This window comes from Etheostoma cragini, chromosome 16, assembly GCF_013103735.1.
Source record: "Etheostoma cragini isolate CJK2018 chromosome 16, CSU_Ecrag_1.0, whole genome shotgun sequence".
Classification (NCBI taxonomy): Eukaryota; Metazoa; Chordata; class Actinopteri; order Perciformes; family Percidae; genus Etheostoma; species Etheostoma cragini.
In genome coordinates this window covers 11,182,157-11,194,893 of record NC_048422.1, presented here as the reverse complement: position 1 = coordinate 11,194,893, position 12,737 = coordinate 11,182,157, and the positions used below count along the sequence as shown (strand labels likewise).

At 39.0% G+C, this 12,737-nt stretch overlaps 3 protein-coding genes across 6 annotated transcripts in view; 1 reads left to right on the top strand and 2 right to left on the bottom strand.

Annotated features, from left to right (window-relative positions):
* arpc3 (actin related protein 2/3 complex, subunit 3) overlaps positions 1–3,396 on the bottom strand; it is a 3,506-nt gene extending 110 nt beyond the window's left edge. Inside the window, exons 1-7 of the mRNA XM_034895423.1 lie at positions 3,249–3,396; positions 2,760–2,859; positions 2,122–2,198; positions 1,620–1,688; positions 1,168–1,294; positions 598–692; positions 1–114 (exon numbers count right to left, since the gene is read on the bottom strand). The exon at positions 1–114 is cut by the window's left edge and continues 110 nt beyond it. Coding sequence (XP_034751314.1) covers positions 52–114; positions 598–692; positions 1,168–1,294; positions 1,620–1,688; positions 2,122–2,198; positions 2,760–2,859; positions 3,249–3,254 — 537 coding nt within the window. The 5' untranslated portion in view covers positions 3,255–3,396 and the 3' untranslated portion in view covers positions 1–51. The remainder of the gene's footprint in view (positions 115–597; positions 693–1,167; positions 1,295–1,619; positions 1,689–2,121; positions 2,199–2,759; positions 2,860–3,248) is intronic.
* gpn3 (GPN-loop GTPase 3) overlaps positions 1–6,487 on the bottom strand; it is a 16,009-nt gene extending 9,522 nt beyond the window's left edge. Inside the window, exons 1-8 of one of the 2 annotated variants that reach the window (XM_034895419.1) lie at positions 6,298–6,487; positions 6,027–6,135; positions 5,366–5,533; positions 4,825–4,949; positions 4,559–4,674; positions 4,200–4,296; positions 3,970–4,098; positions 3,727–3,840 (exon numbers count right to left, since the gene is read on the bottom strand). In XM_034895419.1, the coding sequence (XP_034751310.1) occupies positions 3,763–3,840; positions 3,970–4,098; positions 4,200–4,296; positions 4,559–4,674; positions 4,825–4,949; positions 5,366–5,533; positions 6,027–6,135; positions 6,298–6,345 (870 nt within the window). In that variant the 5' untranslated portion in view covers positions 6,346–6,487 and the 3' untranslated portion in view covers positions 3,727–3,762. Of the gene's footprint in view, positions 1–3,710; positions 3,841–3,969; positions 4,099–4,199; positions 4,297–4,558; positions 4,675–4,824; positions 4,950–5,365; positions 5,534–6,026; positions 6,136–6,297 lie in introns of those variants that run through there. The other variant, XM_034895417.1, reaches the window with a different exon arrangement.
* Positions 6,488–6,669: 182 nt separating this feature from the next.
* rnf170 (ring finger protein 170) lies at positions 6,670–10,400 on the top strand. Of its 3 annotated transcripts, none has more exons than XM_034895420.1 (7): positions 6,670–6,958; positions 7,767–7,923; positions 8,313–8,388; positions 8,623–8,737; positions 9,109–9,182; positions 9,545–9,676; positions 10,036–10,400. In XM_034895420.1, the coding sequence occupies exons 2-7, from the start codon at positions 7,784–7,786 to the stop codon at positions 10,303–10,305; spliced, it is 807 nt and encodes a 268-aa protein (XP_034751311.1). In that variant the 5' UTR covers positions 6,670–6,958; positions 7,767–7,783; the 3' UTR covers positions 10,306–10,400. The 3 variants fall into 3 exon arrangements, with proteins under 3 accessions (XP_034751311.1, XP_034751312.1, XP_034751313.1); XM_034895421.1 differs by lacking the exon at positions 6,670–6,958 and adding an exon at positions 6,988–7,104; XM_034895422.1 differs by lacking the exon at positions 6,670–6,958 and adding an exon at positions 7,285–7,499.
* Positions 10,401–12,737: the final 2,337 nt, after the last annotated feature.

Genomic DNA, 12,737 nt, shown 5'->3' with positions numbered 1-12,737 from the left:
CCCCCCCCCCCCCCTCTCGCAGGTGTAGAAGAGAAACTGAGTCCGAGTCATTCACTGTCCAGGAGCTGACAGACTTTTGTTCATGAACTGCCTCTTGACAAAGCACATCCACCACTGGGAAAAAAAAATTAACAAATTCTGTTAGGAAAAGTGTCCAAAGGTTCTGCAAGTACCTGAGGCAAGATCTAGAAGAATTAACTGGGCACCCCATAACCCATTTGTCACAAAGTAACAGGATAGATTGATTTAATCACTCCCGTTCTCTACACTCTACATTGGCGCCCTGTGCGTTTTAGAATTGATTTCATGGTTTGTTTTCAAGGCCTCAAATGGCCGGAGTATTTGTCGGAGATTTTAACCCTGCTTTGGATACCTCCTGGTTACTGTAAAGTGCTATATAAAGAAATGTTGATTTATTGATTAATGCTGAAATACATGTAGAAATCCAACATGGACCCTGTTCTCAATATGTTGATATTCAATAGATGTGTATATGTGGATGTGCTATGTTAATGCTCAATCAACCAAATCTGGACATACCTTTCTTAAGTAACTGTTCATAAGGTTGTAGTGAAATTTTGGAGGCGTTGAACTCACCTTGCTGGGTTTGTCTGTCTGGGGGTCGAACACGCGATCACATAGCCTCAAGCCGGTCTCCTGGCGGATCTGCTGGAGGTACGCCCTCATAGTCTCTGGAAAAGGTTACGGAACAGCATTTTAACAGACATTATTACTATGGTGAAAAGTCACATCTTAGCATAACATTTCATTTATTACCACTACATGAAAACTCGGAATAAGGATCTTAGGCATTACTTGAATTGTTGACCTCCCACCTTTTAAATATTTGTGTTTACAGAAAAAGCCAATGTAAATATTCAGAAGAAAAAGGGAAAACACAGTTGTGACAATTCCTAATTAAACATACATGTGTTGATTCAGAAAAATTAGTCTTGGCCACTGTGTGTCACCAAGGATGAATAAATATCCAGGTTTTCTGTACAAGAACGGGGTTGAGGTACACAACACAATCAAGAAAAAGCAATTCCATATGTCAGATCCTATATTATATTACTTCAGGCTGAGAATTAAATGCAATATGAGAAGAGTACAAGGACACTGGCGAGTGCCAACGCATTGTGGTTAGTTGATGGTGCTGGTTCTTACCGTCCTCTTGCTTGTTCGCAGGTTTGACGTACATAGCATTAAGAGGGAAGCCAGGCTCTCCAGGAATGGGGAAGTTAGTGATGCCCAGTGTGTACATCTCCTTCTCTCCCTGGTTCCTGGAGCTGCACTGTAAAGAGCAACCACACACACCGACGCAAAGGGTCAGATCACATGTTAAAGTAACACCCATTTGAATAGGCATTCAAGCGACTACTTCCTGCTCCCAGTGTGTGTGTAAAACATGAATAGTTTTTCGGTTTTACAAAACACAACTATTCATATTCTACTAAATAGCTCCGTAAAGGCCATCTGGTGAGCCCTTGTGGACCCTTAGCCTTTGGTTGAGAACCCTGAATGTAGCACAGGCCTTTTAATTATTCTGCTATTCATTAAAAGATTAGTATGAAGCCATTGTATAAAGTGCAGAGATATGTAACAAAAAAGCAATTTACCTTCTGTAGCCTCTTTAGGCATTCAGAAATGTACAGTGTGACGTAGATCAGCGTCCTGTCTGCCTCATTCTGGAGAAGAAAAAAACACACCGTACTAGCTGAAATACCTGGACTGAAAGAAATGTCTGTAGCATGAAAAGTGATTGTAATTAGTACAGTAGTTTTAAATCCTGAGCAACTATGCCCTGCTGAGGGGAATGGGAATAAGCAAGCTGGGGCATGTTGAAGAACAAAATGCACAGCTGCTTCAAGACCGAGATGGGGAAGAGCCAATATACAGAACACTCGCACACTAGTGGGGTAAAAACGTGTTCGTTAAAAAAAAAAAAAAATCTACTTACAAACTATCAAAAAAATGCAACACTTCTTTGTGTTAGATTTTTCTCTGTCAAATATCTACAGGCAAACTCAGAAACATTTAAATTTTCTTTATAGATTTGACTTTAGACACCTTAAATGAGGATAAATGCAATCTGCCAAAACAAGTGAGTACATTTCTTACCTTGATTTCATAGTTCTTAAAGAAAACATTGGCCTTAAAGTAGTAGATCGCCTCATCAATGATGTCTGACTCTATGCCTGGAATGAAAAAGAATAAAAAAGACTCTCCGCTCACTACACAATTCAAAGATGCATATAATGATTTACTTTTAAGCTTTTATGGAATAAGTGTTGTCAAAGTCTGTATTAATGCAGTCATTTCCTGTTTTAGTCACCACATCTTTTTATTGTTGGATGGCAGGGACCTATTTTTGAGTTGTGATATACAGGCTGCTAAGAAACAACCAAGGGGCCAAACAATACAATTATAATACGGTTTTATGGTGAAGATCTCATCAAATCAGGACTTCAGTAGGACTACCAAATCAAATCCTCCGATCTCTACTCCAACGTGTCAAAATCTGAGAGGGTTCTTCAAGCTTTACAGAAACGGAGAGTCGAGATAATGAAGAAGTGGAACTGTAGGATGCACTCTTGAGGCCATATATGGAAGTAAGCTTGATACATGTTTCAGGAACCGAGCGTCACATCAAGGTAACAAATCTAAAAGAGTGAACAGTTTAGAAACTAACGTAGACCCCTGCGTAAGCATTTCTGGGATTCAGAGGGATTGGCTCCACTTTGTGTGAGTTAACTCACCGTCTCCTCTGGCTGGTCCCTTGAACTGGGTTTTGAGAGGAAGCAAAGCCATATTCCCCACCAGCCTGGTTTCGGGGACCATTAGGCTTGAGTGATACGCCTTAAAAAGTGAGGAAAAAGTTGCTGTCACGTATATTTTCAAGGTAACGTTACCTTTCTGGCAGATAGCATCAGTCAAACCTCTGCTAAAGACCCGAGCGTAAAGGCTATGCTACCACGACAAGGAAACCCTTTATTGTATGGCTACTAGACTACGGATTTGCAGAAACGTTGCAGTGAATGTATCAGTTTTGACTGTGAAACATCAGAAACATTGCGAGCAAATGCTAACACAGCTAGCCAACTGTGCTACCGACAATCACAGCTAGCGTTTCCTCGGAGGCCCTTGGATGTGTTACAGTGGAGTTTCTATGCATTTTTTTTTCTATTTTGTTCGAAGCCCCACAATAGAAACTTCTGTTGGTTAATAATCGTGTAGAATTTACTCACCGGCATGTTGAGTGATAAATATCAGTCCAACTGCTCAGCAAGAGAAAAACACTAACACTACAAGACCCAGCTTCCGCTTGTCCCACCCTTCAGCTTTACAGGAAGTGACCACATGCTATGTGGCGTACCGTCCACATGGAGGCGCTACCACACACGTTTTCTTCACACAGGAAGTCAAGTTGTGTATTTTGTCTCATGTTTTATTTAAAAAATATAGCATTAATACATGTATTTATTAACAACTCTTGAACTTTAAACACTGACATAATATAAAAACACAAATGGGTTGAAATCACATTTCTTGAGTCATTTAAAAGGTACCCATGCATAAACATACTGTACATGACACAAGATGTTCATGATCTTCGGTCAGTCTTTTTAACCCACACTTGTCCCTTCGTTATTGCCATGCCATTCTCCATCTAGACTTGATATAGTGTATCCTGGTTCTTCATCAGCCTCAAATGTGGTTTCTAACTCTTTTTGTTGTTGTTGTAGATGTCCTGGAGTCACACTACTCCAGTCCTCGGCTGTCAACCTTGTCTTGAAAAAACGAATCATAATTGGAATTCGCAGGCTCTTCATCAACCTCCTGTAGAAAAGGAAAGAATAAGAATAACAAAAGACTAATTCAAAATATTACAACAATGACAAACGCATTGTAATTACTTTACACCATATTGTTAAATGTTATTTTATTGTGTTTTGTAGGTTTCTTCACCTTCGGCTCCTTGAACTCCAGGTCCTCTCCATATTGTATAGAGAAGTCAATGTTTTGCAGTACTATGTTAATACCTTCCTCATCTGTACGGTCAAAGGGCAGGAATCTTACCATACTGTAGTCATCAATCTGGACACACAAACAAAGACTTTAAAGGCCGTCTCATTTTTTTCTTTTAAAGAAAAGAAAGAAAGAAAGGAAAGTGGTATTAAATTAAGGGCTTCACTCACCAGACCACAGATGGCTTTGGTCAGATTCTTGAACTTTTTGCTTCTGATGTTATCGGAGTTATCTTCCATCATTGCGTACATGTCTGGGTCCAAGTACCTAGTAAAACAAGAAAGCAAAACATAATAAATGCTGCGTCCAGCTGAAAAACCTTTTCAATAAGGAGGAAAATAGACAACTTTCCTTTTTTACTAGGTTTAGGATTTGGGAAAACGCCATAACCGATGCTCTGAATATTAGGCAAAAGTAACATTTAAGTCAATATAACCCTCCCTTTATTTGGGTCTACAAACAATAAAGGGAAGTTTCATGTTAATTTAGGATGCAAAACACTGTTTTACTTTACTCACATGAAACTTACTTCTCAATCTCTTTCTTGGCTTTGGGACTTAGCAGGTCCATTTTTGTCATGATGTTTATTTGAGGGATTTCTAATGACACCATGGCACTCAGGGCAACCATGACTCCTGAGATGAACTGCAGTTAGAGAAAAGGGAAGATGTGAGACTTCATGTTTGCTTTCATTACTACATTAAGTGAACAAAATTGCAAAACAAAATAAAAAAAAATATCGGTGTTCATAAACAAAGGGGAACCAGACAAACAGATGAAGACATTGTCTCTCACCTTAAAAGACTCCACCATGAACTGGGAGTCTACCAGAAAGACCCCACACACCCGGAACTCCCACTGCTGGAGCTGCTCCACCAGCTGCTTCATTACAGGGAGGTGTGTATAAAGTTCAATCTGACCTGCAAAAAGAAGCCACTTGTCAAAACTGTGCTTGAGCTGTGAAAAGAAAACACAGCACCCAAACTGGGACAATGCATCTGTAGTGTTGATGTAAATACAAATCCCAATACTGTGATGAAAACCATGTCAACACTCATCTGAGTATGTCCCGTACACTTGCTTGAATGAATTAATGCTCAAACTTCAGGTGTAATGATTGTTACTCAAGCTTTCTTTATGGTAGAGAGCAAGAATCCTACTTTTTTGTAATGTATTTTGTTTTTTTTTAGTAATTACAATGTGTTACATGTGTTAACAGAACACATGTCCTCCCATTAAACCCCTTCCTTTTAACTCTTAACATACTGGGCCAAACCCAGCACAAACAGGTGGGTAAATGCACCAGCTTTCAGCCTGCTTATGCCAAGATATTTACCTGGGCAGTCGAACAGTATGTAGTCATCCTCAACATGCCCCAGGCTTTCCCCCAGCCAGTCAAAGTTGTTGGCAAAGTATTCCATGCAGAAGACCAGACCTCCGTTAGGGCCAAATCTGAGAGAAGTGTCCTCCATCACGTCGTCCACCTGGATCAGCTCCCGGATATCTGAGGACACAGAAACAATCCGGTTGTTGTGTCGAACAAGTTAAATCTTACTGCAAGTATTTGAAATGTAAGGGCAAAAACCAACAACAAATATGAGCATGTGATTCAGAACTTTTATCTCTAACAGTGCAGGAGGAAGCACTTTATTTCTAAACTATTAAATTGTACACTTCCCAGTTTGTGTATTTTTTATTTATTTTTGACTGTTTTTTTGTATTCTTAATGTTATTGTGACCGCGTGTGGTCACACTAAACGTTGTCCTAGATTAGTCTGTTGTTGTACAGTATGTGAACCAAGAGGGAGCCATCTATGTAGGCCATCTATTCTTAGCAAACCATAAGTCCGTTTTGAAATTAAACCTAAAACATTACACAGCCAATATGCGCATGTAATAACATAATAGTTCTGTATTAAATAAGGCTAAGATCGATGTACTCTTTGTAATTCAATTTAATCATTTTGTAAACTAAAAACATGCTGTATATTCTTCACCTGCCATGACAGGGTAGTCAAAGTGCTCAGCTGCTGGGTCCAGATTGACCACCTGAACTGAGCGGTTAAGGGTCTGTAAATGCTGGACCATGGTGGAGCAGTAGGTACTCTGAAATGGAAAATAAAACTCAACATTTATAAGTCAAAGGCAGATATAACTTAGACTTGGTTAATGTGGATGACTAGACAACCCCATGTCTTAGCATAGCGCTTTAACCGACTAGCATAACAAGGCATTTTAGCACGTGCAACTGAATGCCTGATAACTTACCTTACCGCTACCCGCCGGCCCAATCACTAGCTGTGCATAACGAGGCATTCTGCCTCAATGAAAAGATGCTTTGGTAAAGTTAAATCCCTTTATTCGCTAACTGTAGATAGTTAATGTACACAGACTATGGTACAGAATGCCTTAGTACTGCTTCTTCTGGTTTAAGGACATTCTAACCTGTTGTAAGGCCCACTACTGCCACCTACTGATCGGAGTGTGAAATGAAATAAAATAAAATTAGATAGATAGATAGATAGATAGATAGATAGATAGATAGATAGATAGATAGATAGATAGATAGATAGATCTAGGCAGAAGATATTTGGTCAGGTTCAATAAGAGCAGGACTGATAAGGACATATGACATAATGGACACTAGTCAACTAACTCCAGAAGATGGCAGTAGGGCAACATTTGGGATGCAAGCTGCCGTTAAATCCCAATGGAAGAAGAAGAATAAAAACGAGACGAAACCAAATAAAACAACACCTGTAAAACTGATGCAAACGCAGTTTATGACACGGCAACGAAACTGTTCTCGTTGCCGATCTGACACGAGTCACTAGCCTATAATCAGTTATTGATGGAAAGAAACTGTCTCGAGGATCAATGTAAAAGAAATTGTCAAGTCAAGCCTTGAGAGACAGCGGACTTCCTGTTGGTAGGTGATGTCATATTGCAATGTAGTTGGTAGGCTGTTACGTTTCTCAAGTGTGCTCTTGTGTCATACGTGGACTCTTAATTTAGCTGCTAAGCCACTCCAGTAGGGCTCAGACCCAAGACGTTCTTGGTTAATCAGGCAGAGGGGTAACGTTAGCAATGTTTATGGTTTAGCTACGAGCGATGATGGCCAGGTTGAGCTTGGATTTAGAAAAACAGCCACTGTCTTTTATCGGTGTGTTACGTTAATACCTCTAGCTACTTACTTACCCGCATGTAACGTACTTACTTCCGAAAGCAAGACGACAATGTACACGTATCGTGTCATTAGCACAGTGAAGGCTACTCTACGCTACCGCTAAACTTAGCTAGCTGTCACCGTGGAACCGCCTAAAGTAACTTAAGTTAATGTTGAGCTTATGGCAGACAGCACTGGTAATGTCAGGGAAGTAAATAATAACGGCTTCCTAGATATTGTGTGACCTTAGTATCAGAATGGACAAGTGTTGACTAACGTTATCAGTCCAGCAACGCTAGCTAACGTGAGAAACGATAAGAAGGCTGCAAGGCTTATAGTGATGTACAAATGACACTGTTTTTTATACCTCAACTAAATATGCTGAAAGAAATAGATATTAGAAATGACAGCACTTATCTTACTCTGCCAAACTAGCGTCCTTTATGCAATTATAGCAAAGTTATTATATTGTGTTCCTCTTTTATTATTGTTTAAAATAGACTGGTACAGATCAGAAACAGAACAATGTCCAGTACAAGGCTAACCTATTTTTTGTCTCTTTGTTTTCTAGTGCTATGAGTGTGGGTGATGGAGGACAGTCTATGTGGGGACTTGGACTACCTGGTCCAAGATGAAGACACCCTCATCGAAGGTGTCAGCAACCAGGTCTTATTGGTTGTGGTGCTCAGTATCACCTTCCTTGTGGGCCTTCTCACTCTGCTCTGCAGGTAAATTCACCTAATGAATCTGATACAGTTGATTCAAATGCAGTTAGTTTGCCTATTGGCACTGCTTTACACTTACAGTAATTTACCCAATGTATTATAAATCTATATAATATTTAAATGGCTTATTTATAATTCAAATCAAAGCGGCCTGTACTGCTGCTTAGTTTTGCTCCTGTGCTGTGTTATTGCCATTTCTTCTTTGCAATGCTATCTTTGTAACACAGTGTAAGAGAGCTGCAGCTGGTACTGTTACCAACATTTTTGAATTAGCAAATAATTTGCTTAAAGAAAACTGTCAGTTTGCATAGCTAAATGTGCGGTTACATTTAGTAGTTTCAGCAAAAAAATATTATGGTTTCAAAATGTCTGTCCTTTTGACCTTCTTGCAGACAAGAGCAGCAGAACATTCATCCGGAGAATCAGGAGCATGTTCGAGCCGTCCGACAACAGCTCCAAACAGAGCAGGTACGCAAGCAAATACAGCTCTAGCCTTTCTGCTCGAATATAGCTAATTGACAAAAATAGCATAAAAACAATACCTTTTTATTTATTTTTATAAACCATTAACAATTTCTACTTGTTTCAGTGTCATATTTATTTTTCAATGAGGTGATACACTTACAAATTGTCTGTTCAATGATTACTGTCATATTAAACTTTATATGTGTTTTGTATTTTTAATTCTTTAATTTCTATCAGGACGAAAATCCTCAGGCGGAGGCCAGACAGCAGTATTACACAGACATGTCTTGTCCTGTGTGTTTACAGCAGGCTGTTCTGCCTGTGGAAACCAATTGTGGACACCTTTTCTGTGGTAAGACATATTTTAGTAATGTACACTAAGCAAAACCAAACTGTATTAGCTTTAGAACAGAATAGCGTAGAATGCCTTTATACGTATGTATATGTACAACAAGATTGAAGCAACCTCATTCCAGTGTCAACAAGACGGAATATAACATGGACTAAATGCACAGTTCCAGAGACACCTAGTATATTCTTATATAAAATAGTAAGAAAGATAAATATGGTTATTGGACCAGAAGTCAGACTATGAAATCAGTTGCAAAAATTCAAATGACTCAAAGCATAATTGGGAGTATACTGTTGGTGTTAAAATAGATATTTGTTCTTTGATTTAAGCTTATGTGGTGTTCATGTTTTTCTCTTTTTTTCTCTGCATAGGCTCCTGCATTATAGCCTACTGGAGGTATGGCACATGGCTGGGTGCAATTCACTGCCCCATCTGCCGACAAATGGTGAGACTTGTAACAAATGTTGGATGTAGAATGTTTAATCTGAGTTTTTATAGTACCATTTTTATTTTTTTTAGATGCCAGACCTATTGGTATTTGTTAGAATTGCTTGCTTCCAAATTTACCCATAGATATAAATGCTAAATTCTCATTTATTAACAGTGCTGACACACAGACCCATGCTCATGTTTGACTCTGAAACCATTTCCAGTCTAATTGTTTTCTGTTAGTTATTGTGAAAATCATGAGTAGAGAGTGTTACTCCATAATGGTATTCATGTAGGTGTGTGCCACACAATTCCTTTTTTTTTCTCGCATGAGTATGTTGCCATGTGTAAAATATTTATATACATTTTTCCCCCCAGGTAACGCTGCTCTTCCCACTATTTCATGAACACACCGCTCCTCAGACGGTCCAGAATGGCGAGGGGGAACCGCAGCTGATCTTAACAGACATTAACGATTACAACCGCAGGTTCTCAGGCCAGCCAAGATCTGTGAGTATACTACAATAAAGAAATTTACTCCATTCTATAGCCAGATTAATATTTGGGCTGTAGTAGTTGCTGGTTAGCTGGGCTTACTTTTATATCTAAAATAGCAACAATTCTTCAGATATAGTTAAAGATGCTGCTAGATAGATTTTCATTGCACGTTATGGATGTTATTTAAACATTTTAAAAGCAATATCAATTATGATGCTTTGTGAGTACTCACACAAGACTGTTTGATCTGAGGCTCTGCTAGTAAAAGACACAAGTGTGCAAATAATGAGATTCTGGCTTGTGCAGTGCATTATAATTCTGGGAGTATTTTCAGCGAGTCTCATAATATTTTCTCTCCTCTGTCTTCTCAGTATATGGACAGGCTGCGAGATGTGCCCACCTTGCTCCGTCATGCCTTTAGGGAGATGTTCTCTGTGGGAGGCCTCTTCTGGATGTTCAGGATTCGCATTCTTCTCTGCCTAGTGGGAGCACTCACCTACCTGGTGTCGCCGCTTGACATCCTCCCTGAGGCACTTTTCGGTCTGCTGGGATTCATGGACGATTTCTTTGTGATCCTACTTCTCTTTGTGTACATCTCTATCATGTACAGAGAGGTGGTCACGCAGAGACTGAATGGCTAAGTGTTTGCTCATGAAAGAGGCCTTGGCTTGCTCATACCAGGCTCTGGAAGAGTGAACACGGCATCTGAGGTGGGCAGGTAAAGACTCAATAAAAAGGACAGTCCATCAGTTATGCTGGTTCTCTCAGAGAGGTGTGCTTTGAAGCCTGGGATGTTACTTCATTACTGGAGAGAGGTTAGCAAAAGTATGATCGCTAATTATTGACTCTGTATCGCCATTAATGATTCATAGATTGGGTGACGTCACAGCAAACAACAATACAGCAAGAGGATGGTTGTGTATAGGTGCGCTGTTGTTTATTTTGGTCCTATCAGACTTTGCAGTAAGACAGGGAAATAGTTTTGGTCCACCCAGAGGAACACCCCGAACTGAATGACTAGCATAACTACTTGTCTCCTTTTGGCAATGTTGTCATTGAATTGCCAAGTGTGTAACATAATGTGATCCTGAATGTACTGTATTAATGGCAGTGTATTGAGTACATGCATTCAAACTTGGCTGTCCAGATTATCGACCGTCAGTTTCTAACCCCTCTCCTATTACAGCCTGTTCCTTCAATTAAACTGATGATGCACTTATTTAAGTAACCTGTGACTATGCATATTCTTAATGATTGGAAAAACACAGCTTGTGTGAAAACCACGTTTTACATCTATTAATATCTGATTAAATCTGAACCTTAATGCACAGGACAATGTGACCGTTGCTTCACCCTCGTGTTGTCCTACTGTTCACAAGAAACTTGCTGTCCTTCTGGCTCTAATTTTTGTTGTCACTTTTTTCAACTCTTTTATAAATTCATGTTCAATAAACCTGATGTTCATGACATACAACTAATTTTTGAGTGGAAAAAAAAGCAGAAATTATGAATTACTTTGACTAATTGTTAAGATTAGATGATGTTGAATGGATCACAGACTGGTTTATTTCAACGTTTTAAACCATTTAAACATGTTTTTTTCAAATGCTATAAAATTGAAGAAAACTCAATGGAAAAATTCAATGAAAGTAATAATTGTATTACCTGCAAAGGATCATCCATGCGCCCATGCTATTTTAGGGTAGTTTTCTTAAAATAAACTCACATTTTGTAGAAAACGTGTCACATTTGAGCCGAGGACAACACAAAGGTTAATAACTTCTCAATTCACAGATGCTTATTCATGAGAAGAAAAACAAGAGTTGTATGTAATATAAACAGGTTGAATGTAAACTAGCTTATGTTCTGAATGTTAACTTTCCTTGTAAAGATAATCATGATTTTGGATATTTTTCTTCTGTACAGAACTTAATCCTAAGGGTGAACAACTTCATGCACAGAACAAAGCATTTCAGATCCTTCAGTTCATTTTTGAAAAGAAGAAGGAAGATGCAGTTCTCCATTTCTCATCCTTTTTGGACTCCTGAATATTTGTTTATCAGAGGAGAGGCCAAAAATGACTTGACATGTTGCATGGATAAAAAGCTAAGTGGCAATCAGAATCATGTCGCTGTCCTTACTGATTAGTGTCTCCTCTAGTTTGTGTCTGGGGTGTTTGAGCAACCTCTGGCCTTTTGTTTTTCTCATGAAAAGCATGTGTTGTAAATGCTTCTGCTGTTCTCCAGCTGAGAACTGGTTAGGTGAGAGTCTGCCCTGGAGGAAAAATACTGGGACTGCTTGAAGAGTTGGTTCTTTGGTGCAATCTGCATCATAATTCCGAAACAATTAAAATTTAAAAAGTACAACACCAGTAAATGATGGCATACTCCAGGTACACAACATAGATTTTGTAAATGTGTAATGTAATGTATTGTAATGTAGGGTTATACCTCTCTCTCTGCTCCTATCGAAAAACTAACACTTACACAATTATGTCTATGTCACATACTTTGTCCGCTTAGAGAACTGAAGAAATCCAGTAATTCAAAAGGAAAAAAAACAGATTAGAGGAGTGTCATTTTGTGTATCCTAAATATGTTTTCTGTCTTCCTATGCCGGTAATCCATGAGCCCACCAGGGAAAAACTGCCCTAAATGATTAGTTTGGTCAGAAATCTGTAAAAGATGACTCCTAACATAGCTCTGCTGTTTTATGCCACATAGCCCACATAGTACCTTTTCTTTCTCTGCTCGGACCATACGCAAACAAAACTAGATTAGATCTAAAAGACTGATGAGGGCAACAATTAATTTATAAATTACAAATGTGTTTGTGTGTATGCACCAGCCAAGCACAATGCAGATCCAAGGTTAGTTTGGCTTTTTTAAACTAAAAATCAGAGCCCGTTTAATGGAGGCTCGTTTTTGGTCTGTGCCCCTCCGGTAGGGTTAATCCAGCCCCGCAAGCAAATTAGTTTTTTGTTACCTATCTTCAAAATGTTCTCCCCACCTTTTTATGTGTCATTCATGTCCCTCAGCAAAATTTCTCATGGTTTCTTTCAGTATGGGGTGTA

Excerpts from the sequence above, each read along its gene's own strand:
- rnf170 (XM_034895420.1), top strand. The coding sequence starts at position 7,784 with ATGGAGGACAGTCTATGTGGGGACTTGGACTACCTGGTCCAAGATGAA. Across the intron at positions 7,924-8,312 it reads CTTCTCACTCTGCTCTGCAG|ACAAGAGCAGCAGAACATTC; the intron begins GTAAATTCACCT and ends ACCTTCTTGCAG. Across the intron at positions 8,389-8,622 it reads AACAGCTCCAAACAGAGCAG|GACGAAAATCCTCAGGCGGA; the intron begins GTACGCAAGCAA and ends AATTTCTATCAG.